The sequence below is a fragment of the Dermacentor variabilis genome, chromosome 4 (genome assembly GCF_050947875.1).
Source record: "Dermacentor variabilis isolate Ectoservices chromosome 4, ASM5094787v1, whole genome shotgun sequence".
Lineage (NCBI taxonomy): Eukaryota > Metazoa > Arthropoda > Arachnida > Ixodida > Ixodidae > Dermacentor > Dermacentor variabilis.
The window spans coordinates 60,727,543-60,750,581 of record NC_134571.1 but is presented as its reverse complement, the minus strand read 5'-3'; the positions used below and the strand labels follow the sequence as shown (position 1 = coordinate 60,750,581).

The 23,039-nt window shown below is 42.7% G+C and overlaps 1 protein-coding gene across 3 annotated transcripts in view; it reads right to left on the bottom strand.

The window, feature by feature from the left end:
* Positions 1–1,040: 1,040 nt before the first annotated feature.
* Positions 1,041–23,039, bottom strand: part of LOC142579243 (uncharacterized) — a 39,213-nt gene continuing 17,214 nt past the window's right edge. For 2 of the 3 annotated variants that reach the window (XM_075689253.1, XM_075689254.1), the window contains 11 exons: positions 22,579–22,686; positions 20,900–20,921; positions 18,842–18,904; positions 17,951–18,125; positions 16,240–16,319; positions 14,853–14,971; positions 13,290–13,372; positions 11,791–11,974; positions 8,942–8,995; positions 8,112–8,198; positions 1,041–1,235 (listed from right to left, as the gene is read on the bottom strand). In XM_075689253.1, the coding sequence (XP_075545368.1) occupies positions 1,153–1,235; positions 8,112–8,198; positions 8,942–8,995; positions 11,791–11,974; positions 13,290–13,372; positions 14,853–14,971; positions 16,240–16,319; positions 17,951–18,125; positions 18,842–18,904; positions 20,900–20,921; positions 22,579–22,686 (1,058 nt within the window). In that variant the 3' untranslated portion in view covers positions 1,041–1,152. Of the gene's footprint in view, positions 1,236–8,101; positions 8,199–8,941; positions 8,996–11,790; positions 11,975–13,289; positions 13,373–14,852; positions 14,972–16,239; positions 16,320–17,950; positions 18,126–18,841; positions 18,905–20,899; positions 20,922–22,578; positions 22,687–23,039 lie in introns of all 3 variants that reach the window. The other variant, XM_075689256.1, reaches the window with a different exon arrangement.

The following is a 23,039-nucleotide window of genomic DNA, read 5'->3' as shown; positions in this document are numbered from 1 at the left end:
TTTTTAACCAATAAAGGTGTGCATTAGAATCGTGCAAATACCGTAGTTCGCAAGTGCGCTTCTCCGCACTGCGAATTTGCCTAATTACAGAATTATATTTATTTTTTTTTACCTACTGCACCTACCTGGCATACAGTGAGGGGGGGGGGAGGGCTATAAAAAATATACAAAACGTAGTAGCAGATGTAAGTAGCATAAGCAATATATGTCATAAGCAATAAAGCAGAATGGAATAAATAACTAAGAGAGAAAAGGAATGTAACAGCAGGAAATGCAACAAAACAATGCCAGGAACGCGGCAACAGAAATCAAGGTAATCCTGGCTGCTACTCCCAAAAGAAAATCCACAAAAATTTTAAAAAGAAAATGATGAAAGCACATTCAAGAACATGAATTAGAGGTTTACATATGCACACATACAAACATCATAAAAACAATGAAAACCCATTCAAGAACATGAATGAAAACTTTTCGCATGCATGCATATAATCATCTGCACATGCTCGGGTTTGTATCTTGTTTGTAGTTTCATCACAACAATAACGTCTGCATTTTCCATGTCATAATACAAGCAAACTGTGCTTGTTCACGCTGTTTGCAAAGAGGACTATGCTACCATTCATTCAACAAATTAACTTGCAGGAAAGCTAACTTTATGATTATGAAAAGGGTCAATAATTAAAACGAACAGCATTGTTTGGTCTTCAACTCTCCAGGTGAACTTGAAGCTATTTGGTGTCACAAGGTAAAGTGTCAAACCTGTAAGGAAAACTTGTTCCAGCTACAACGAATTATTCCTCTTATGTACACTTAGCCCTTGAGAGGCACAAAAAAGATGGGATACCACTTCAATATTTATCATTTGAATGAACTTCTCAAATGACACAATTGTTACAAAATTCCCAGTATGATAGCATTTCCAAGCATTTATGTTTCATGAGACAGCAGCTTATATTGAGATCCAATGAAGTTTGTTCAAGAGAAGTTTCACTGTATTTCTTTGTGTGGCAGTACAGAACGAAGTATTTTCACACAGTAGATAAGTTAACAAAACACGAATTCGCATCATATTTATTGAGTAAATCTCCTCCAAGTGTAAAGGCACATCAGCAATGGCATGTAAAAAAATTATAGCTTTTATATCAGCGTATACTATTTCTTGCCCCGTTTATTTCCAGGTGGAGGCTTTTGGAGCTGGAACGTCTGATTTGCTGAAGAACCATAGGTATCAGTGCCTGTAAAATAGATTTAAGCAATCTCCAATCAGAAATGTGAGATAAACACAGTTTGCATTGAGAACTTTACAAGGAAAGCTATTACAATTCATTTCAACTACACAAGCTGAATTGTTAGCACAAGCACACTGCATGAAGTGAAAAAAAAAATACTTTAAATATTAAAAAATAGACTAAATGTTTTAAAAATTGATGCACTAGAAAAACCTCCCAGAGTTGAAAAATTTACGCATCAGCTGCTTCACTGTCGTTAGTCATGAATTCACTGTCATGGATATGGTTGCATCACCAGTACTTTGGTGTACTTATCACATGGAACTAGGCTGGAAAGCTGTACATTAAAACCTCATTGAACCGTACCCGCTTGAACAGCAGTTTCGTTTTAAAATTAGTAAAATCAAATCCCCAACTTAGCAGCCATTTAACATAATGTGTTTGGTATCCGCATAAACTGTACCAGCTTATTGCGTACGTATTGGTTAACGCGTAGTGTTCCCCCTTCTTGTTGCGCAAACACGGCGGTGCGTCATCTCCATCGGGTCGCCCCGGCAGAACAACAAGCCTCAGAGATCGGAACCATGGATAAGAACAACGGCCTCCGAGCGCCCCGTGCGTTTGTGCATGAAGCCACATCAACACCATTTCGGTGCTGTGCCAGAGAGCATTGTGGCGTCGTACCAAAGCTTGGATAAAAAAGACGCCGGGTGCTCAGCATTGAATAAAAATTAGACATCGTTTATGCTATCAAACGTGACACGAAGAAGTCGGTGCTGGCACGCGACAGGGATCTACTGTTGACTATGGTGTGTGGCATTTGGAATGCGAAGCAGTCCCTCGGCAACGCTGCTGCAACCGCGAAGAGATGTTGGCTACGTGGTTTTACTTTTCACCATCGTTGCCACTGTTGTTGCCGAAGTGTTGCCTAGCGACAGTGATGAGAACGACACGGAAAGCGACAGTACAGGCGATTCAGGCCCGACAGCGGCAGAAGCTGCGCATTATGTCAGCCTCACGGATGCAGTCTTTGCGACAATAACAACACACCGCAATGAAATATGCGCACCGCGACATCTGCAGCACTACCGCGCCCGTGCACGGAGAATATGCAATGCCAACGAGGAATCTGCCGTGCGAGTGTTTGCCAAGGAGGGGGGGCTGGCTGAAAAGCTGGCTCGCAGCTTCAGTAAGTTTGAGGCTGCGGTCATTGCTGTTAGGCCGCTGTGGCATCAAACGAAAATAACACTTTTGTTGTGGGAAGTGAATAAATACTACGTTTCCCTTTTCATCGCACTCTCTTCGAGTCCCGTTTTTGACAGGTAAGTGGGCGATCTCATGCTATTTCGGTTAAGCAGTACAGTCGAACCCCGCTACAACGAACGTCGCTTCAACGAAATTTTCGCTTCAACGAAATATTTCCAATTCCCCGTCAGCTCGCTATACAAAGTAATGGAACAAATTTCTCATCACAACGAACCATTTTTGGGGCGCGTTTCCGCTTCAACGAAATTTTTGCTATGCGAAGCTCGATTTAAAAATATATCTTACAATAAAACAAGCATATCGCCGCCCATCTATGTACTTCCATAGGCCCGCGCTGCTTTGTTTCGCTAAACATTCGCTGGACCAAACTAATCCACTCACTGAAACGCACATGATCACCGCCATAGCTTGGTGTTGATGACTATCGGGCTGGCTGCCTTGCGACAAGGCGCGGGGGCAAGCTCCCGTTTTCTTCCAATCCAATTCAGAGCCGCAACCAATCCGTTGCCAAAGGACGCAGCAGCCTGGCAACAGCAGCGCGTTTGCCCTAGTTTTTTTCACTCGTGCTTGTGCTGCTAGTGCGCTGTAATGAATGCGAGCATGGCGACTTCATCTAGAAAGCGGAAGTTCCTCTCGCTTGAAGAGAAGGCACGGATTATCAGCGCGGCATCCAGTGGCAGGAAAAAGGGAGATGTTGCAGCGGACTTCGGCATCTCACAGAGCACGCTGTCAACGATCTTGAAGTCGAAAGACGCGATAGCGCAAGCTCTTTCTTCGGGGACATCCGCGAAGCGGAAAAAGCTGACGCAAGCGGCTCATGAGGACCTTGAGAAGGCTCTGTACACGTGGTTCCTCGACGTGCGCGCAAAGAAGATGCCGGTCAGCGGAAACATGTTGCAGCAAAAGGCACTTGGCTATGCCTGTATGCTGGGCATCAATGATTTCAAAGCCAGCTCAGGGTGGCTGACCCGTTTTAAGGCCAGGCATGAAATCGTCGCTAAAGTGCTGTGTGGGGAGTCGGCCTCATCAGACGCCGACGCTGCATCTGCTTGGGCATCAGCTACTGTGCCGGAATTAATGGAGAAATATGCCACATCAGACATATACAATGCCGATGAAACGGGACTTTTCTTCGAGCTCCTCCCCTCCAAGACGCTTCACATGAAGGGCCAGCCATGCAGCGGAGGGAAGCATAGCAAAAAGCGTGTGACTGTGCTCCTGTGCTGCAACATGGACGGGTCTGACAAGCGCTGCCCACTGGTGATAGGCAAAAGTGCGAAGCCGCGGTGCTTCAAAGGTGGCAAGAGCCTGCCCGTCAAATATGTTGCCAATAAGAAGTCTTGGATGACACGGGCCGTTTTCAAAGAGTGGCTAACCGCTTTCGACCGTGACATGACGGCAAAGAAACGTAAGGTTTGTTTGCTCATCGACAATTGCTCAGCGCATAACGTTGAAGACGTTCAGCTTCAAAGCGTGGAAGTAAGATTCTTCCCGCCGAATTGCACGGCTTTAATCCAGCCGCTGGATCAAGGTATCATCAATAGCGTTAAAAGCGCTTATCGACAGCGACTGATTCAGCGGCTGGTGTTAAACATCGACACCGGTCGGGCAATCGAAGTGGATTTGTACATGGCTGTACAGATGGTCTCAGCAGCGTGGACGGCAACCAGTCGCAGTATCATCTACAACTGTTTTGTGCACGCCGGCTTTCACTCCGATGCTCAACTGGCAGCGAACTCCACGTCGGACGAGGAAGGCTGCAGTACAATTGCTCCACCCTCCACAGAGGCCAATGCGGCATGGGCAGCCCTTCAGGACTCCGGAGATGTGCCGGCCGATGTTCACATCGGCGACTACATCGCTGTTGACAGTGAAGTGCTAGCTCACGAGGAGCTGAGTGACGAAGCTATAATTGAGGGCGTTCGCCACAACGACGCATCATCGGATGATGACAGCGACGCGGAGGACTTAGCGCCACCACCTGCAATAAAAGTGATGGATGCTTTTGATGTGATCCGCAGATTTTTCGGTGCTCACGATGACGACGTCGCGATGCAACTGTTCACCGAGTGCGAAAGCCGCGCCACTGCACTCGTGGCAAAAAAAAAGAAGCAGAAGAAGCTGACCGACTTCTTTGGAAATAAATGATGTTTTGGGACTATGTGGTCCAACCTGACAGTGTTTTTGGCCTGTTTTCGCCTCAACGAAATTTCGCTTTAACGAAATTTTTCGCGCGCCCCGTCAGTTTCGTTGTAGCGAGGTTCAACTGTACTACCGTTTAGTAGGTACCTTTTCCTAGCTCGGCCAACTACGGTTTAATGAGGTTTCACTGTACTCCGTTTTAATACTTAGCAGGCAGCACTGAGGAAGCTACACGAGTAGCGCAGCCATCTAAGTCTCATTTTGCATGTTTTGCAGAGCTGTTGTTTTTGCTACGCGACGCTCTTTATGAAATAACTTGGTACTTCATACATCACAACTTCCTGACATAAGGTTACATCAAATTACATATTATTTGTGCACCTTTGTACTTTCACATGCAACACACAGTGCTTTGCAAGTGGTGCGCTGTGGTCGCTGGTCGCAGACACGCATCGCAACACTTGTTTCGTGGTAAAAGCTTTCAGATCTACGACACCTTCTTGTAATTGACTGCATCATATTTTGTGTCATCAAGGTACGAGTCTGAATGTTACACCGTATTAGATGGCACGTTATATCGTTCTTTTAAAATGTAACACACTATTTTTTGGCTGCGAATGTGAGCAGTGATCTCCAGCCTTTACAGTCTTGCCTGCCACATATGAAATGGGGTATAGAGGTTTCTACATGAATGATGCATTTAGTGCGCATCACTGTAGTACCGCATAAACTCGCGTAGGGTCTGCATTTCTTTTCAACAATTTTGACAAGGTGCGGCCCCTACACAGGACCAAACCTTTTCGTCAAAATGGTGCCAGCGCAGCGGGTGACTACTGTGCACACCGGATCGCCAGATGCACCATTGCATCAGAGGAAAATGCGCAGCTCTCCCTGCTGAGTAGCGGCACACGGAAGTATGAAGTGCCCGAAAATTTGCCGATGCACGCGCACTGCGTTGGGGCAATGAACGCAATTGCTTCACGAATGGAATATTTTTTGTTTCTTCAAAATTTTGGGCTTCCAAGTTGGGGTTGTGGCCTTGACACGAGTGCAGCCCTTACACGAGTCTATATGGTACCATACTCGTGGACAACTTTCTGTGGCTATGAAGGGAAAGCTACTGGAGGTGGAGTTTCTGCACATGCGTTACCGCGCCAAGTAGTCCGCGAGTGTTTGACAGTGCTTTTGGTTGCTCGGAACAGACAGTAAATCGATGCAGCTTCCACATGCGATGGTTTCACATTTACTCAGACACGGAAGGGCAGAGCTACAAAATAAGTTTTACGTTCAGTGGTGTGTTTTGCCTTATCTGACTGTTGCTAACAAGGTGTTTGTTTTCTCTTCCCCAACTTAAACTAATGTAGATGAAAATGCAGGACTCTTCTCAGAAGCATTCTCACTTGTGCGCGCTTTGCCTACGTAGCTTTCTCTTCATAGCAACAGAAAGTTGTCCGTGAGTATAGCACATTTCAATTTCAGAGAAGCCACCAATATTACATATCTCAGCTGTTATGCACTGAGGTAAAAAGGAAATGAAAGGCTGATTAAGTGAGGTAAGCTGCTGAAGAAACCAAAAATCGATAAAATGAAGGCAAGCATAAAGGAATCACTGCATGGTAATTGTGTGCAGGTATCAATATTACACTTCTTTTGAGGTGAGGTAGAAATTAGGTGAAAGCTGGCAGAACAAAATACAACATACCGCCAGTGACGTTCAGAGCAGCAAGCGGCATGTTACTGTTCTCTTATACTTTCTCTCATTGATGTCCGACCTCAACATATTTAACATTAACATCCTCCTGCACTTCAATTCCTTTACACTTTTCTCAATTTTGCTGACAGTTGGCCTCTTTGACAAGTACTGCACAAGTAGGTCAGAAGCACACACCAGGTCACAAAAGCAAGCTCAGTAAGTGCTAGTAAGTTAATGTTTCATGTCTCCAAGTGCCCAGTCAGAAGCAGCTACACCACTGGCAGCTCCAACAGCTTTTCCCATATTGCTGCATGAATGTGCCACGCATCACAATCCCACACAGGTAGTAATGACCCCAGTGCTCAAGAGAGCCCGCACTTACTTCACTCATAGTATAACCACCAAGCGAGAAAGTAGTGACAGCGCTTGTACAAAGATGTTCAAGCTGGCGATGTTCCCACAAGATTTCATGACTGTTTAGGTACAAGAAGCTACCCCAGAATCTTCTACATAGTCATTGTGCTGCTAAACTATAAGTCACTAGGCTCCTCACATGCAATATCCTTTTTAAAACCACTTGTGGAGGCAGAGCTACAGGTGCACTTTCAGCACCAAGAATATTTATTGGGCATCACCAACATGCCCTCACAGCCCTCCTCTCTCTTCCTTGTTCCTACTGCACTCAAAGTTGCACTGCCGTGTCTCTGCAGAACGATGCGTGAAATGTTCCTCTAATACTGCACCAAGCTTTTGTGTCGGAATGACCCTCAGATGTCGCACAACCTTCCGCTGTGCTACCTGATCATGGAGGCCACATTGGTTTTGTTTGCCACCACCAGATGGCCCTACCGGCTTAGTTGTGATGACGTGTCACTTTTTCTGCTTCTCCCAGAGGAATTGCTTAATCACAACATATAAAGAAACTTGGTCAATGGTAATCATGTTTAAAAATGTGTAGAAATATCCACGAAAAGTGGCAACGATTTTATGAATTAGAAAGAAAATTAGAAGAAATATGAATTAAAACTAGAAAATGTAGGGGGTCTTTTGAATGAAACTGTAGGCTCCTTCCTGCAAGTACAGGTAGAATATTCAACTCAGATATTCATGACATCATTGTTCAACTAACCATGTTTATAACATTAAGAAAAAGCAGCTGGGCCTTTAAACAGACTTACCCCCTCCTCCCCCCCTTATTCAGAAATGCATCTCAACTTGAATCCCATGCTTGACTTGATATAAATGGTGCCTGGTGCGAACACGCCCAAGACGCTCATTGCGTTTCCTTTGGTGCGTTCACAACAGGCGTCATTTAAATGAAGTCAAGCACGGGCTTGACTTCATTTTGGCTTCCCCGTGCGAAGCTGTAAATATATATGATGTTAAGGAATCTTGTGCAGGAAAGTGAAGAGAGCATCAGCACCAGTCTTTCGTTTTTCAGCCCTTACTGGGTCATCACGCTTTCACTCATGGTAAGACCAACTTCTCTGCTAGTCTACAAGAGTTATATCTACCATGCTAACTTAAAGTTTGTAGCATTTCTGACTTAGGAAGGTCATGAGTTGCAAATGTGAGCTTATCAGGAGCAACCAGGCATATTACACTGGGCTGCTATGGCCCATAGTCAAAGTGACATGCTGCACTGCAAGGACGGCACAGGAATGAGAGAGATGTCACCTCGTGCAGCGGAGGCTCTTGGTGCAGACAGACAGCCTGGCGTCACACGGAGGAGAAAGTGCAAGGCCGCACGACTAATGAAACACACTCTTACCGCTATTTACCTAATGGTTTAAACGGGCTGGTCGCTCCGAAAATTGACGACGTTCCAAGGCCACCAGGGGTGCCAAAGAAAGTCGAGCTTCCAAAACCTGCATTTCAGAGAACAGAAAGCATGGTATAGAGCAGGGCAATGCATCAACAAGGAGCAGTGAGTGCCTTTTCTTTTTTTTTCCTTACTATTTCTTATGACAGGGCGAAAAATTGGAGACTCTTGAAACAATCGTTGGCAGAAAGAACAGTATTAAGGTACAAAGCGTACACTAAGAGTGCTCTTAGGCGATACCTAATACCATATTTCTACCATATCCACAGCCGCTGCATAGATGGCCCAACCTTCTTGTCCATTCAAGCTGTCAAGAGTAGAACTTGACTGTTCAGTTTTCACATTGCTTACTTGTACCAATCCTCATACTGCTACGAATGGCTTTAATTGTTTAATTGTTAAAGTGCATTGCAAGTGACAGTAACTGCCCACTGGCCATCTTGAAGATGTATTCAGCAAAATGTTATATATATCACACTAAGTCAGTACCAACAATAATGATTCAAAGAGCAAAATGAAAAAAAAAATAATTTGGCAAAGAGCCAATGATAGAGAGCAATGGTATCTTAACTTTTTTAAGCAACTTACTATTTTTAAAAGGCGATAAGTTATGAAAATATAATGATAGCATCATCAAGTTTGTCGGTGCCAATTTGCAAGTTTCTTACTTGCAAATGCCAAACATGTAGTATTTTGCAACATTTCAGATCTCAGTTCAGAAGCTGTTTAACACAGGATATGGCCTCACTGCACAAAAAGTGCATGTTATGGCAAAATAGACAAACTTGCCTCCTGTTGTGCCCAGAGGTGGCTGAGTGCCGAAGGAGCCCAGAATTCCGCTGTCTGTGAATAGAAACATCAATGTGCTTTGATACAGTCACTAAAAGATTCCTGCTTGCTACTTAAATATGCCTATACAAATCCATACAAGAGTGGAAACTCAACGGGTGATAACAGATCAACTGGCAAAGAATGCAAATGAGAAATCTACGAGACTATGCATAACCCTATGCATAAATGTAGTTGAAGCACGAAAGAAGGGTACCACCACTTAAAGGGACACTAAAGGGAAATACTAAGTCAAACTAAAGTGATAGATTAGTGCTCGAGAATCCCTAAGGCGTCAGTATTATTGTGAACAGGGCCTTAATAATCGAGAAATTGAGACTCCTCCGGGACATTCAAGCATTTGCCCGATGACGAACGCACTCCTCAGTTAAACTCTGTCACTAGTGCTTAACTACTCAACTATTCCAGAAACTTTGCAACACTTGCTTCGCGCCAAGAAGAGACTTAGTTTACGAGAAAATTGCATCTGAAGGGTCCGAATACCTATTTTGAATTTCAGGTCTCCCGTTACTTATGCCATCACCACCTTTTGCTGCCATCAGTGAGTAAACCGGCGCCCAATAGACAGAGGTACTGATCCAAGGTGGATTCGCCACTGCAGCTGCCTTTTGGTCAAGTGGCATAGAGCGTACGGGCATCCAGCGACATCACACGGAAGGTGAATTCTCTGCTACTTGCAGTTTGTGAGAGTTTCGTGAGCCAGCAAAACTAGTGCAGCACAATTCGATAACGGAACTAATGAAATGCGAAAGCATGGGTGACGCGGAGTCGTGCGAAAACGAAACCTTTCAACCACCCGTGTCGTTGTCATGGCTAATTTCAATGAGTTCTTTTTTCTAAAAATGAAATAGAACAGGACAACTAGCATTTTATTTCGCCTTATAATGCAACACAGGGATGTTTTCCGCAACAAGTGGTTGAATACAAGTGACAGAATTTAACGGAGGAGTGCTTTCGTCCTCGGGCAAGTATTTGAATGTCCCTGGGGAGTCTCTAATCATGTCCTGCATTTACCTCAATTTCTTCATTATTAAGGCTCTGTTCGCGATAATATTGACGCCCCAGAGGTTCTCAAGCACTAAGCTATCACTTTAGCTACACTTAACATTTGCCTTTAGTGTCCCTTTAAAACACCTGAGCACTCCTTTTTCTTGGCAGCAGCAACAATGAATTGTGAATGGTGGCGGCCCCGCATACAGCATGTTTTGAGGTAAACTCTGGCCCACAAGCATGCTAACACAAAAATTGCTGCAACATAAGGCTTATGAACAAATTCTTAAGCTCTTAGTGGATGTTCTTTCTCGTGACTAAAGAGTAATTGGTGCAGGAAAGACAAAAGCAACAGACCAACGATTGAACATTACTGCACTTGCATGGTGAGACTTTTATTTAGAGCATCTTCAATATTTCTTGACCACTAGATAACTTGAGCTTCTGATTAAGTGGTGATAAAGGCTCTTTTATGCTCAAAATAAACTCCACACTGCATTTGGAAATAAAGAAAACTTTGAACTTGACGAGTTCTGCAAACATTCTGCGTGGTAAAAGGACCATGAAACAACAATGAAGCATTATACTAAATTTTTAAGGCACTAAAGAACCACACACAGGACACAAGAGAGAACAACGGGAGAGAGGGCCTGTCCGGACGGGTGCTTTGTCCTGTTGTTCTCTCTTGTGCCCTGTGTGTGGTTTTTTGGCGCCTTAAAAATTTAATATAATGAATCAATACCAACTTGCCCAGCAAGTTCTCGTAAACAATGAAACCCGTGACTTCACACAACAGCACCATTAGTACCATGAATATCTGGCAACAACCATCCTTTTTTTTTTTTTTTTTACAATGTGAATGCAAACACATCCAGCAAAGTCACTGGCTGGGCCACAGTGTCCTAGATCAGTGTAAAGCATGTTAATCATGGATGCTGCGTACATGATGAGACGGCTTGTGCGCCATTTATAGGTGGTGAGAGTATACAGAATGTGCAATTTATCCTGCCAAATGCTTAAAACAGGAGTAACACTTATACTATGCATTGCGAATCTCGTCCTCATCATTTTGTGCTACTATATTTCATTCTATAACCTTTTAAGGGCGGTAAAAAAAAATGACTTGCAAGAAAAGACTGAATTCTTTTTTTGAGTCTGATAATCAATAAAGCAAGACCACATGAAAAATTTCCGTCAGAACAGGGAACTTTGCAGGGAAAACATTATTTTACACTGTAACAAAAGTGGGCTTCACTGCACACATGTTAATGCATGCTCCCACCATAATGTGCAAATGATTCTGATGATAATATAAAACAAGACCATGCAAATAATTTCTGTCAGAAAGATGACGGTTACCAAGAAAAAAAAAAGTGTGACGAAGGTGGGCTTCACTGCACACAAGTGAGTCTATGCTCCAAACTTCACTCTTCAACAGCTCCTTGTGCCACCTGAGCTTATTTATGACAAGCAAAAAGCAAAGCACACCATCTGGAAGAAGCACAGAGCGACACAGGAGCTCAAGTCTTCTTAAGGCCTGCATAAAAAAAAATATAAAGAAGCCGGATGAGCTGGTCTCGTCGCTCATCTTTTTGGCAAGTTTTCGCTTGACGAGCCAAGTTCGTCTGCCATCCGAAAAGGTTTAATTCACACATTATAATTTCGTTGTAGAGAACACCCAATGAAATCAAGCGTACCCTACCAAACTTTGCATACACAGTAGTTTGCTGCATCCCACAATCCAAAACATACATCAGTGCTGTGGTGCAGTTTGCATCCAGCTCTGCACTGTCCCTTACCTGCAAAAGTTGGCTGTCCCACTCGTGCCAAAGCTGATGCCATGGCAAGTGCAGCATCACTTTTGGTGCTGGAAAATGGAGCGGGGCCCAGAGTAACCGCTGTTGTGGTGGTACCAACAGTGCCACCTTGTGACTTGCTGGAAAGCCCAGTAATTTTCCCAGAGCTCAGTTCATCTTTCCGCCGCTAAAAATAAGCCACAAGAGAACAGGAAACGCTTAAAGGGTGTCTCTGTTATTAGCATTGCTGGGCATTCAATAACAATTTAACCTCTTTTGCGCCATTAAAAAGCTGGGTACGTCCATACATTTCTAGTAAAAAAAGACAAGGACAAACTCAGACAATACTTTCTATTTGCTTGCTATTTTCCCTTTCTCACTGATGAATCAAAAGAACTTTTTTTTCTAGTATAGTGCAGTAAAACTTCACTTTTGCAATAAGTGGCTGTGATCTTGTATAAATAAATGCTTCAATTATTGTCTATATTGTTTTTCATAAAGGATTCAACAGTAAAAAAAAATTGACCATTTTGGGGCACTATTCACAATGACAGAGTGCCAGGGAAGGAGTTAAACGCACAGAGCATCACCCAACAACACCTTGCCATAAAAATATTACTGCAGCATGCCATGTTAAAGGGAGCTCTCCTACTGTACCTAAGTATACCTAATTCATTTCAGCGAGTCTGTTCCTTTTCATTGTCCAGATGAAAAGTGACTCCACAGGCTCCTGCCAATGATGACAGCAATGGCAGTATATCGGGGCAGATGTCGGGTCATTCAGCATGTTGTCACTGCCTGTACAGACCTGTTTCACTCTGCAAGCCTTGCTCACCAGCACCACCAGCGCATCTTTTTTCAGTGGCGCCAATGGGACCTATTTGTTCAAACCTGGTACTAAGCGCTGCGCTCTTCTTTAGTGTTTAAAAAGCAGTCCACACATTAATGGGTTACACTGCTAAGTGTCAAGGGGCCCCAAGCAGATTTCCGACATCCTGCTTTAGTGCCGGTGTAATAAATGGAAGGGGTCACATTTGACCCTCATTGGGCCCTTTTCCATTTGTTTATTCATTTAAAGCAACATAAGCCGCTGCCACGACCAGATACACTTACACACACAAGGCAACTATGTCTGCTCTGATTGGATCTTCATAACTGTCCTTTCTCCGTAAAAGCTACTGTGCTCTACTGTAGTGTTAAAATTTGAAACAGTGGGCCAATGAGAACACTCACTTTTGGGACATCAATAGTAGGAAAGGCAGGTAAAAGTGAAACATGGCATTGCGGCATTTGTGAAAGTGACACCATCTACAGGGCTTGCAAAGAATGCACAGACTTGATTCATATGTTCGTAAGGGCTTGCTCAAACTGTTAAACCACATTTAAATGCTGCCATCTCAATCATTTCAGGATCCCTATAACAATTTGCTGTTTTCAGCCAGAATGTGCAAGCAAGTCAGCTGAGACACACACATACTGCGATACTTGAAGAAATGTCTTACCTGTATGTTTTCATGTATACTTCGTAAGTGTGCAGCCAAGGACACAAAAACTGCATGCAGCTTTTTCACTGTAACTGTCAACTCTAAGAAATAAAATGAAAGAACTGTTAACACTGAACAACAACAGGGCCTACAACTAGTTCTCTTTAGTAATGAGGCTTGTCCAGTACTAGGTTCTGAAACACAAATCAATTCACGTACCCCCCAGCACCATTTTTAATCCCTCGTGCTACTTTTCAATGCTATATATGCACTGCTAGCTAGTTAGAGTGAAATCCTCAATTTGAAATGTCTTAATTCACCCTGATAGATATTTCAAACTGCTATGTTGGTCCTGGCAAAGTCCTATTTATTTAAATAGAGAAAAAATCCCGTGAATTCAAACTCCAAAAACTGCACAATGTTTATTTTGAACACAATTTCTCACTCCTGTGGACTGCTTTTCAAACAAACCTGAGCTAGAGGTGAAGTTTCAGTGCATCACTATATACCATAATGATGTGTGCTGTAAAAATGATGACAAAAGAAGCACTGGAACAAGCAGAGTGGCGAGCACCCACTTTTTCCATTCAGCTTAAGAGGAGCAGGAAGGCGCCCCCAATGAGTGTGCACTTGATCGTGTTATCGCACGAACCCTCTCCTCGATCACATCATTTTCAACATTGGGCACATCAAGCCACCATCCTTCTCCCTCGCACGTTTTCCCTTGCACCAACAACAACCAGTGCATGAGGCGTGATCTTCTTGCACTAGGAGTGTTTAAAGAACCTAGGCTTCTTCTGGCACATGTCGTCACATGCTGATGGGGCAAAGATAAGACTTTTTCAATGCGAACCCAGTGACAGTTCGATTCTGCACTCTGTACCGCTCAATTTACCGGGCAATATATTTAAAGGGGCTTTCTTTACGTCAACCTACGTTTTGTTAGCATAAATTTCTGGTCCCCCTTGGAGTTTGAATTGACGAGACTCTACTGTATTTGTACATTTCACAACTAGTACTTCACGAAGCATGTGCGTTTGCAACATTATTGGATCGTGCACTGAAATACTTTACTGTTTCTGGAGAAACAAAAGTAACATGCAATTTGTTGGGCAGTTCTCGAATGCAAGCAGTTTTTGATCTATGGAAAGTCTTCACTCACAACAGTAGAAGTATTTTTTTTTTAGCCTGGCTAACTCAGTACAAGCCAGAACATATAGCCTCTATATTACCAAAGAAATAAACAGCCTCTTTAACAAAATACAAGTATTATGCCGCAGTTTTGCATGCAATTGCAGCTGACACACTGATTGAGATGCTAAACAAGAGAAAAGATGGAAACTCAGATTGACCAACAGTAGTCAAACAAAAGATGCTGCTCGAGCCAATGTTTCAACAAAGGGTTTTGTATTCATACCCTTGTCGAAACATTGGTTGTTAATTGAAATGCTAGTGTTAAGAGGACCCGCACACCATAACACAACTCGGCAGTGCAAAGGCTGACACGAGAGAAATTCCACTTTTTCTTTTTCCCCGCAATTCCCAAATAGAATGTTTGATGACAAGCCAAAGGCTGGATACCTTCTGGTGTGAATTTCGATACACTTGAAAGGGATGCAAAATGTTGTTCCAACTCCTCAATTTGATCCTTGTACAACTTCATCTGCTGGTTGAAGTTTTCTACAAGCTTCTGGAAATATCTGCAGCAGGAAGAACACTTTTAACAAAACATTTCCTACAGAAACCTGTCTTGCACAGCTGGCCAGACAGTTTGCAAGGTCTGTTCGTAGTGCAAAAGGCATCACCACCAGCGAAACAAGGGCTCAATCTTGTAGCAATGTCTTTCTCAACGCAAATGTTTTTTAGCACTTTTCACATTTTTGAGTGGTCAAAGAAATGATCCAACTGGGGCAGAGCGTCACTTTGACCACTTATGAACACAAAAGGCATTAGCATAGGTATAAGGCACCACTGCAAAATCACAGTCCAGGATACTTTAAGAGGAAGCTATACGTCAGGGCCAACTTTGATTTTTTACATTAGTGGTTCTCAGCCATGGATGTGTCAAGGACCCCTTGTAGACCAGTGGAAGTGATGGGAGACTGCTTCGAGTGAAGGGGGGAGGGGGTATAAATTAACACAACATGTGGCATGAAACAGGTGCCTTTTACTGCTACCTGGCAAAGAATGGTCAAACAAAACTGCGATGTTAATAGAATCTGGACAGCTTGTCAATACGTGGTGCAATCACACTTAAGCAGAGTTGCACACCTGCAGCCGCATTCAATATGCTTTTGTATTTGCCTTTCAAGTATGCAAGCCTGGAAAAAGCATGCTCGCATGCATATGTCGTAGAAAATTGCAACAAAAGCTAACATTGCTACGAATGTGTGGATGTCTGATTTTCCCTTTATTAATTACTTCTCTCCACCTTGCAGGTGTCCGCAGAACTATTACATCGAACTCTTGCCTTTGCTTTGAGTTGTTGACAGTTTCGACTTCACCCTGCCATCTGCTAGCTGCCTGGTTAGCTCAGATGGTAGAGCGGCTGCCCCGGAAAAGTGGTGGTCCCGGGTTCGAGTCCCGGACCAGGACAAATATTTCTTCAATCACGAGGCTTTTCTTTCGAGGAACCCGTACGGGTTTCCTTTGTAGCAATTGCTATGAATGGGTGGATGTCTGATTTTCCCTTTATTAATCTTTTCGTCTTCAGTCATTGGCTCGCACACTGGCTATAGTCACAATATCATTGCCAGAATTGGGCACTCAGCACAATCAACGTTAAAGAAAAAATTACATGGCTCGATACAAAATACGGGCCCTGGATGCACAGCTCATTTGCATACAAAGCTTCCCAGAGACCACACCGCATCTACGTGCACCACAGTTTCTTGCTTCTAGTTATTACTACATACATGCAGTTATTATTGTGTGTCCATGCATTCAAGCTGACGGGGTAAAGACTTACAAGTTAGGTGCTGTATTTTCATACTGCAAGGACATTGGTGTCTCCTTGGTGTGGTGAGCAATCTCTGCATTCTTCAAGTCCTGAAGGGGGAGCCAAGCAAGCACATTACTTTAAATAACTGATGTAGTAGCCAAACCAAGAGGCATGGAGCAGCTAACAAAGAGACAAATGGAAAGAATAAGGAAGAGTGAGGACGTTGTTGGTTTCAGATGTGACATCTACAAAGAACCGTGATTTGACCTTTAAACGTCACTTTTCTTCCTTTTTTTTCAATAATGCATGCCCACAAAGATGGCTTTTTGGTGATCTGGAACATGAAGAAAGAACTTATTTTTTAAAGGATATGTTAAAATCTATCGAAGCTAGTGGTTCAGCCTTTGAAATTATTTATTTGGAGACAAAGAAATAAATGAAATAAACAGACTTGGGACACGATGCCTATACCAGGTGCAGAATTAAACTGCAAGTAGATGCCATATTTGCACAAATATAAGACTATGATAGACTTAAACAAGTCATGCAATGCTTTAGAAAGTCATGAAATGTATCTGCAGTTAAGAAGAACTTTTTAGCAAAAACTTGCAGCAAAAAGTATTTGAATACATTCTGTAGAAGAGGAATTATCGGCAATCAGAGATAACCTTTCATCCCCTCTGTGGTACTCCGGCTCCCTTCTTCATTGGCTTGCACTCCGAAGATTATGTTGGAGTGGGGTAATGCCTGCAACACTCTGCCTATTGCTGTCCCCTATGGCATGCAGCTTACTTTTCGTTTTGGATGTTCGAATTAATGCCAATACTTCCACTTTTGGCGCATGTGGATCGGTAAACTCAGAAGCTGCCCCCTAAACTTACAGTTTAGTTACTATAATGTTTGTATGCTTCTATGGTGAGCACTATCACTCTAGTTGTGGTGTTAAAATGTGTTCAAAGAAACTGCATAGGCTTTTCTCCATGGCAGTTTCTGTAGTGTGCAGCACCAGTGGTCGTGCAGGCTCGGTTGTGTAGCTTATGCGATGGTGCACTCCGTTTCGTGACAACAGCTAAAGCTCTTGATGGCTGACATGGGCTTAGACCCGTATGCCAATGCACTACTGCAAAGAGCAATGCGGAGAAGTGTTTTGCGTGTAGTCGGTGGCAAAGAAGCCTTGGCCGCAAGTATAGTTGCCCTTTCACTGTTGGAACGCAAGATGCCCGATGTCATGGAGTAACTGATGCAGCGCATTTGTTTTGCTGCCACCATCGTTGCAGCCAACTTGCACAGCAGCTTCACAGTTTCCAGTTCATCTTGACCAATGTGGCTTGTGAAGCGCATTCCACGAAACTTCCAAGAACTACGAACATGACAAATGCAACATTCACACTGCTCGTTTTCTGACAAAAAAAGTAAAAGAAAGAATGATGACAGCTCTGCTTACATGCTTTATAATAAGTTTCCATGCAAACATATCTTTTTAAGCCCATGAAAACAATGAGTTTCTGCATGCATACATAGTCACTGAAAATTGCTGCATTTACAACACAATATTCAGCGGAAGATAATCAATTTACAAAGTCACAAAGCCATTTGGAGCCAAAAGGACAAAGTTTAGAAAAATCCACATACTACCTACAATTTTCATGCTGGTTTTGAAATTAACCAAGTAGCTTGAGTTCAAAGCCTACTGGGGAAAAGCAAGCAGCAATAAAATGAAGTTTTTCGCGGCACCAACCTCTGAGGTCTCACGTTTGAGGCGCTCAACAGCTACAGAGTTCCGCTGGATTCCGTTCTCCACAGTGGATAGCAGCTGCCGCAGGGCTACCGTTTCCTCCTGCACCTTGGCTATGGTCTGAGATGGTATCCTGAAGATTTCCTCACGCACTTCCTTCTGCTCGGTCACATACTTTCTGCAGAACATGCATGTAACGAGGTCACATTACTTTTGGACACATACACCATGGGAAATGGCATGACATGCTTAAACATCCAGAAAAAAAAAAGAAAGAATGAACTATTCTGGAAGTAATACCACCATGTTTGAAGTTATTTTATGCAGTTTATGAGGACAGACAGTTTAGCTTGCAGCAAGCATGTTCATATGCCTACACCTATGCACCTATGCACCTCAGATCTGTTTACTCAGGCACCTCAAGATGCCTCTTCTGGCTTCATAAGGTTTACACTAGAGAAAGGCAAAGTATGCATCGAGAGACCGACTCATCTTCAATGGCTCGTTGGGAGTAAATATCTTCACAGAGGAAGTGTCAGCAAAACAATACTACCACTCTTCTTCCTTTTCACTTTGGCATGTAATTTGTCATAATAATATTTGTCATGTAATTAAAGTTCTTTTTTTTGAACAATAAATCTGAATCTGAAAAAAAAAAGACTATCTGTGACAGTCCCACGTGTTATCTTCTAAGCTGCTCGTAATAGTGTATAATAGACATGTACAAACTTTGAATATATTGCATGTTTTCCTAGGTATGCTTATGCACATTGAGTGTAGGCATTACAGGCGCATCTGATAGAGCAGTAGCTAAAGTTTGAGCTCTTGCAAATGAACAAAGGCATAGACTACTAGTCCATTACGAGATGCAAAAATGGCTTTGTACAAACTTACTTGAACGCCTCAACAGTCTCCACAATTGGTTGGGGTAAGCTCTCTTCCTTCACTGTCTTGTCACTGGAGATGAAATGATACATGAAATGTATTAAGTTATCTTTACATAATGAACTCTTGATGAACTCTTGATGAAGAGCGCAAAAAATGACTGTATTTTTACCCTCATCACTTATAAAAAACATGCTAAGTGATTTATGTGGTGAGAAACTTGTTTCTGTTTATGTATATTGATTAAGCAGGCTGTTCACAAGCTGTAGACGGAACCAGCTGGAAAATGCTCCAGTTAGTGAAGTGCGCCTTCCCGCAATGCCACCTCGGGCACTCAGTCACCTGGGTCTAGCGAAGGGTACTTTACAGCAAAGCAAGAGGCGACGCACTCCCCGCTGTAGCAGACGACGCGAAGCACCACCCCCGGGTCCGTGTGCGCCTGCGCCGCTTCGCTTCGATGCGCCGCCGTGCCGGACGCACTGGAGCGCGGCCACGGTGAGCCGTGTTCACCCAAAGAGTGGACAAGACTGTACATTTCGCACTGCTGTCCTTTCGCACTAGGTCCACGCACCGCACTTCTCTATGCTCTTTTTCCCTCTTTTCTCCTCTCTCTCTCTAAAGCCCTCGCCACTTCCAGCGCGCTGCGCGTGCCCGCTCAATTCTCTCTTTTGACAGAATAAACTAGACTTTGTTACCAAAAAGACGTGTGTCCATCTCGTTTACCACGGCTCTACACTCTCAAGCTATGGTCCTTCCGATGTTAAGGAAATGGACTTGTCACTCGCTGTGCTAACTGGCTTTTAAATGTTTATGTTTACTTTCAACACCTTTCTTTGCCACGAATACTGCGCTTCCTAAATTACCTTAATTTTATCCTCCGATACATGTGCTTGGATGTTGCAATTGTGTTCTAAAAATGACTTAGGAGCAAGTTATAAATATGCAAAAATAAATAGGCAATCACAGAGAGAAAATGTGTGATTAAAATATTGGCAAAAGCTTGCAGAATGGATAGGTAGGAGTGGGAACCTCTCGCACTCATTCCTCAATTTCACTGTCCCAATCCTCTCAAGAGCACAGGACAGAGCAAAATACCTTTTCATGTGGAACAGTCACTGATTAGGCTTAAGCTTAAGAGCATGGTGGCACAAAACAGCCCATAAATGCACGTGTCCAAGATATATATATAATTTTTATTTTTATTATTATTTTTTCATCCGCACATATATACCCTGTTGTTTTAGCTTCAGAGTGGTAACAACAAAATTGTTTGTTACTTACTTCATGCAGTCGAAAAGGCAAATTTCTGTTCACCCACAGTTTACCACGACGAAGCAGCCAGAGATTATGATAAAAACTATATGTACAGTCATATTTTTGACGGGTCTCCTTAACTGATATACTGAAGGTACACAGGCAGAGGGAGTACATGAAACATGCACTTTACTTTCACTATGCCATACCAACAAGGCCGAATTTCTACCCTTTCTTAACCGCATAGCTTGGGTGGTATAAAAATATTTGAACTGTCCTCCTCCAACCATCCTAAAACTCCTGCCTCACTCCTACTAACTGTGCAAGCACCATAATATGTTTTTGTGTCCTTGCCTGCTTTCCTACCCTCACTTCATAAACAAATCAAACCAACCAAAAATGTCAACCTTGATGCACTAGACTAGAGTTTAGAATTGCACAGTAGTATTCCTGCTTAGCACTCTTCTTTATCTGCCATCTCTAAATAACAGAAAATACACACATATCACTGGCATTCTTCAATATCAGAGCAACCTACCATGTTTCTTTTTTCTTTTTCATGCGCTGGAAATCAATATTTTTTTTAAGTTCAACTCTGCACATAGATTGCTTACAATGGTAGGTGAGAAATGCACCTGTCACTAAATTGGTGAGCTGCCTAGACCTCTGGATAAGCAGTCAGTAGTCAGCAGGTCGTCACCTATCACCTGCATCTATGCATCTTTCACACATTAAATTGTACGCACTACCAACTGAGTGCCCCAGGTTGCTACAGACATTACAAGGATTGTGCATAGAAATCAAGCAACTCACCTTTTGCCTGCTGCCACAGAACCTGCAAAATGGCAAAAATCCGATAATAAAGAAAAGATAACTAAAAAACAGTGACTATGTAAATACATGCAGTCTCTGAATAAGCAATAAGATAACCTCATGTTCCCAAATCCAATTCATTAAAACATAACATACTTTCCATTAATATAATTCCTGTAGGGATCAAAGTACTTTACAAGGAATATCTGACACAGAAACAAAGCGACAACCACAACTAACATGAGAAATCACAATTCCAGCAACTCTAACTGTATAACTTATGTAAACCTGGTTCCATATAGCACTAGTTCTGTTCCAAATATTTAGCTAACATCTACATAGTGCAGCATGTGGACATCAGATAGACCTTTGAGCAGCAACTTCAGAACCTGCCCTCTAAGGCATGTTGAATGACTTTGGTCTTACAATCTACAGAACTTGTGACATAATCATTATTTGTCTTTTTCTTTTTCATATGCAAAAAATATAAACTTTTTGCTTCAAGAACAGAATTTGGACAGAAAGGGGGAATGCACAATTGGATTGGATTGTAAAATTTTATTTGTCCAACAGATGTAGGGAAGGCTTTAAGTCTTCCCACCTAGACGACGGCCAGGAGTCCTTCGACCCTAGCGGCAATTTCGGCCAGTTGGACGGTCTTCAGTTGAATCTCCGGATGCACAAAACACAATTTTGTCTACTTCAAACACAAAATTTGGACCAAAAAGAGTTGATGGTTTCTGAGCAGTTGAAATAGACCATTGTGTATGTAATCACACACTAGTGTAGCAAAAAACACAACCACGCACAGTTCAGCCAAATTCCCTACCTGAACACTTCTGATTACTAATAAATTGTAGATTTTCCCACTTTTTGATGAGGCCAAGAAGCCCCTGACTCAGGCTCAATGACAAGATCTTGTGCTTCCTTGCACATAACCTCAACACCACTGCAATAATAGCACAGTGGTTGCATATTTGGCATAACGCTACCGGAGACAAAGAACCCCCTGGATTTTCTCAAGCTGCCACTACATAAATGCCACAGTCCCTGCTGCAATCTTGCTGCCCAAAAAAAAAAAAAAAAAAAAAATCCACTGTGCTTGTTTAGGCCAGTTTTAGCCAGTCAATGATGTACTATTGTGGCAGCATAAAAATGGATGCTTCCGCTTACATCGACAAAGAGCTGCATGCACTGCACAGCATTCAAAACGAGATTGCATGCAGCTTAAGCTCAATCTCATAAAAAATTTTAAACATCGCTTGAATGAACAGGACCCTTAACATCCTCACAGTTCAGCTTGATAGCAAGGCTAAGACAACACAAACTTGAACTGAAAACTAAATTTGAGGAAGTCACATATCTCATTTTCAAGAGCTCACCACAGCCTTTGTCAATAAAAAGAAACTAGCTGTTGCAAGCAAGCTTTTAAACTGTTTTACCACACTGTACAATGTGAAAAAATAACAACTCTATAGTACTTAAAAGAATGAATAACGACAGAAAGCCTTCACATCTAACAGACTTCAGATCATCATAACTGCAGCTTATTACGCTTAACATGCCCGAGTTACGGAGTATTATGACAGACCTTTACCAAATACATTAAGTTGTTCATTGCACATTCGGCATACCTACCAAGTCACGTGCTAAACCATGCATAAGGCCAGAGACTGTACCTGGCACACTTGAACTTGGGTGATCCACACCACCAAGACCAACAGCAGCCGTTGTCTTTGTAGGAGCAGTCGTGGCTTGGCTAAAGCCTGAAGTGGAGCTCAGTCCTCCTACCATGAAACCAGAATATCATCCATAAATTTGCGTTCACTTATCATTTCTCCGCTTGCAAACTTTACCTAATACAGGGTGCTTCAGTGAGGAATGAGTAGCGCTTAACAAAGCACAGCCAAGATAGAGGTTATTTTCTTCGTAATTCATTATTTGAAATTGTGGATATCTGAAATTGTGCTATATAACCACTGATTAACAATTTAATTATTAAAGCTTCACTGAGTGTTTTTATACTGAATTAGTTCCAGCTACATGTTGCAACTGCAGAAATTAAGCAAGTCAATCATCAAGGCATCACTTAGCAGGAGTTACGAGGCTGCTAGTTTTGCGATATTGACACGGTACGATT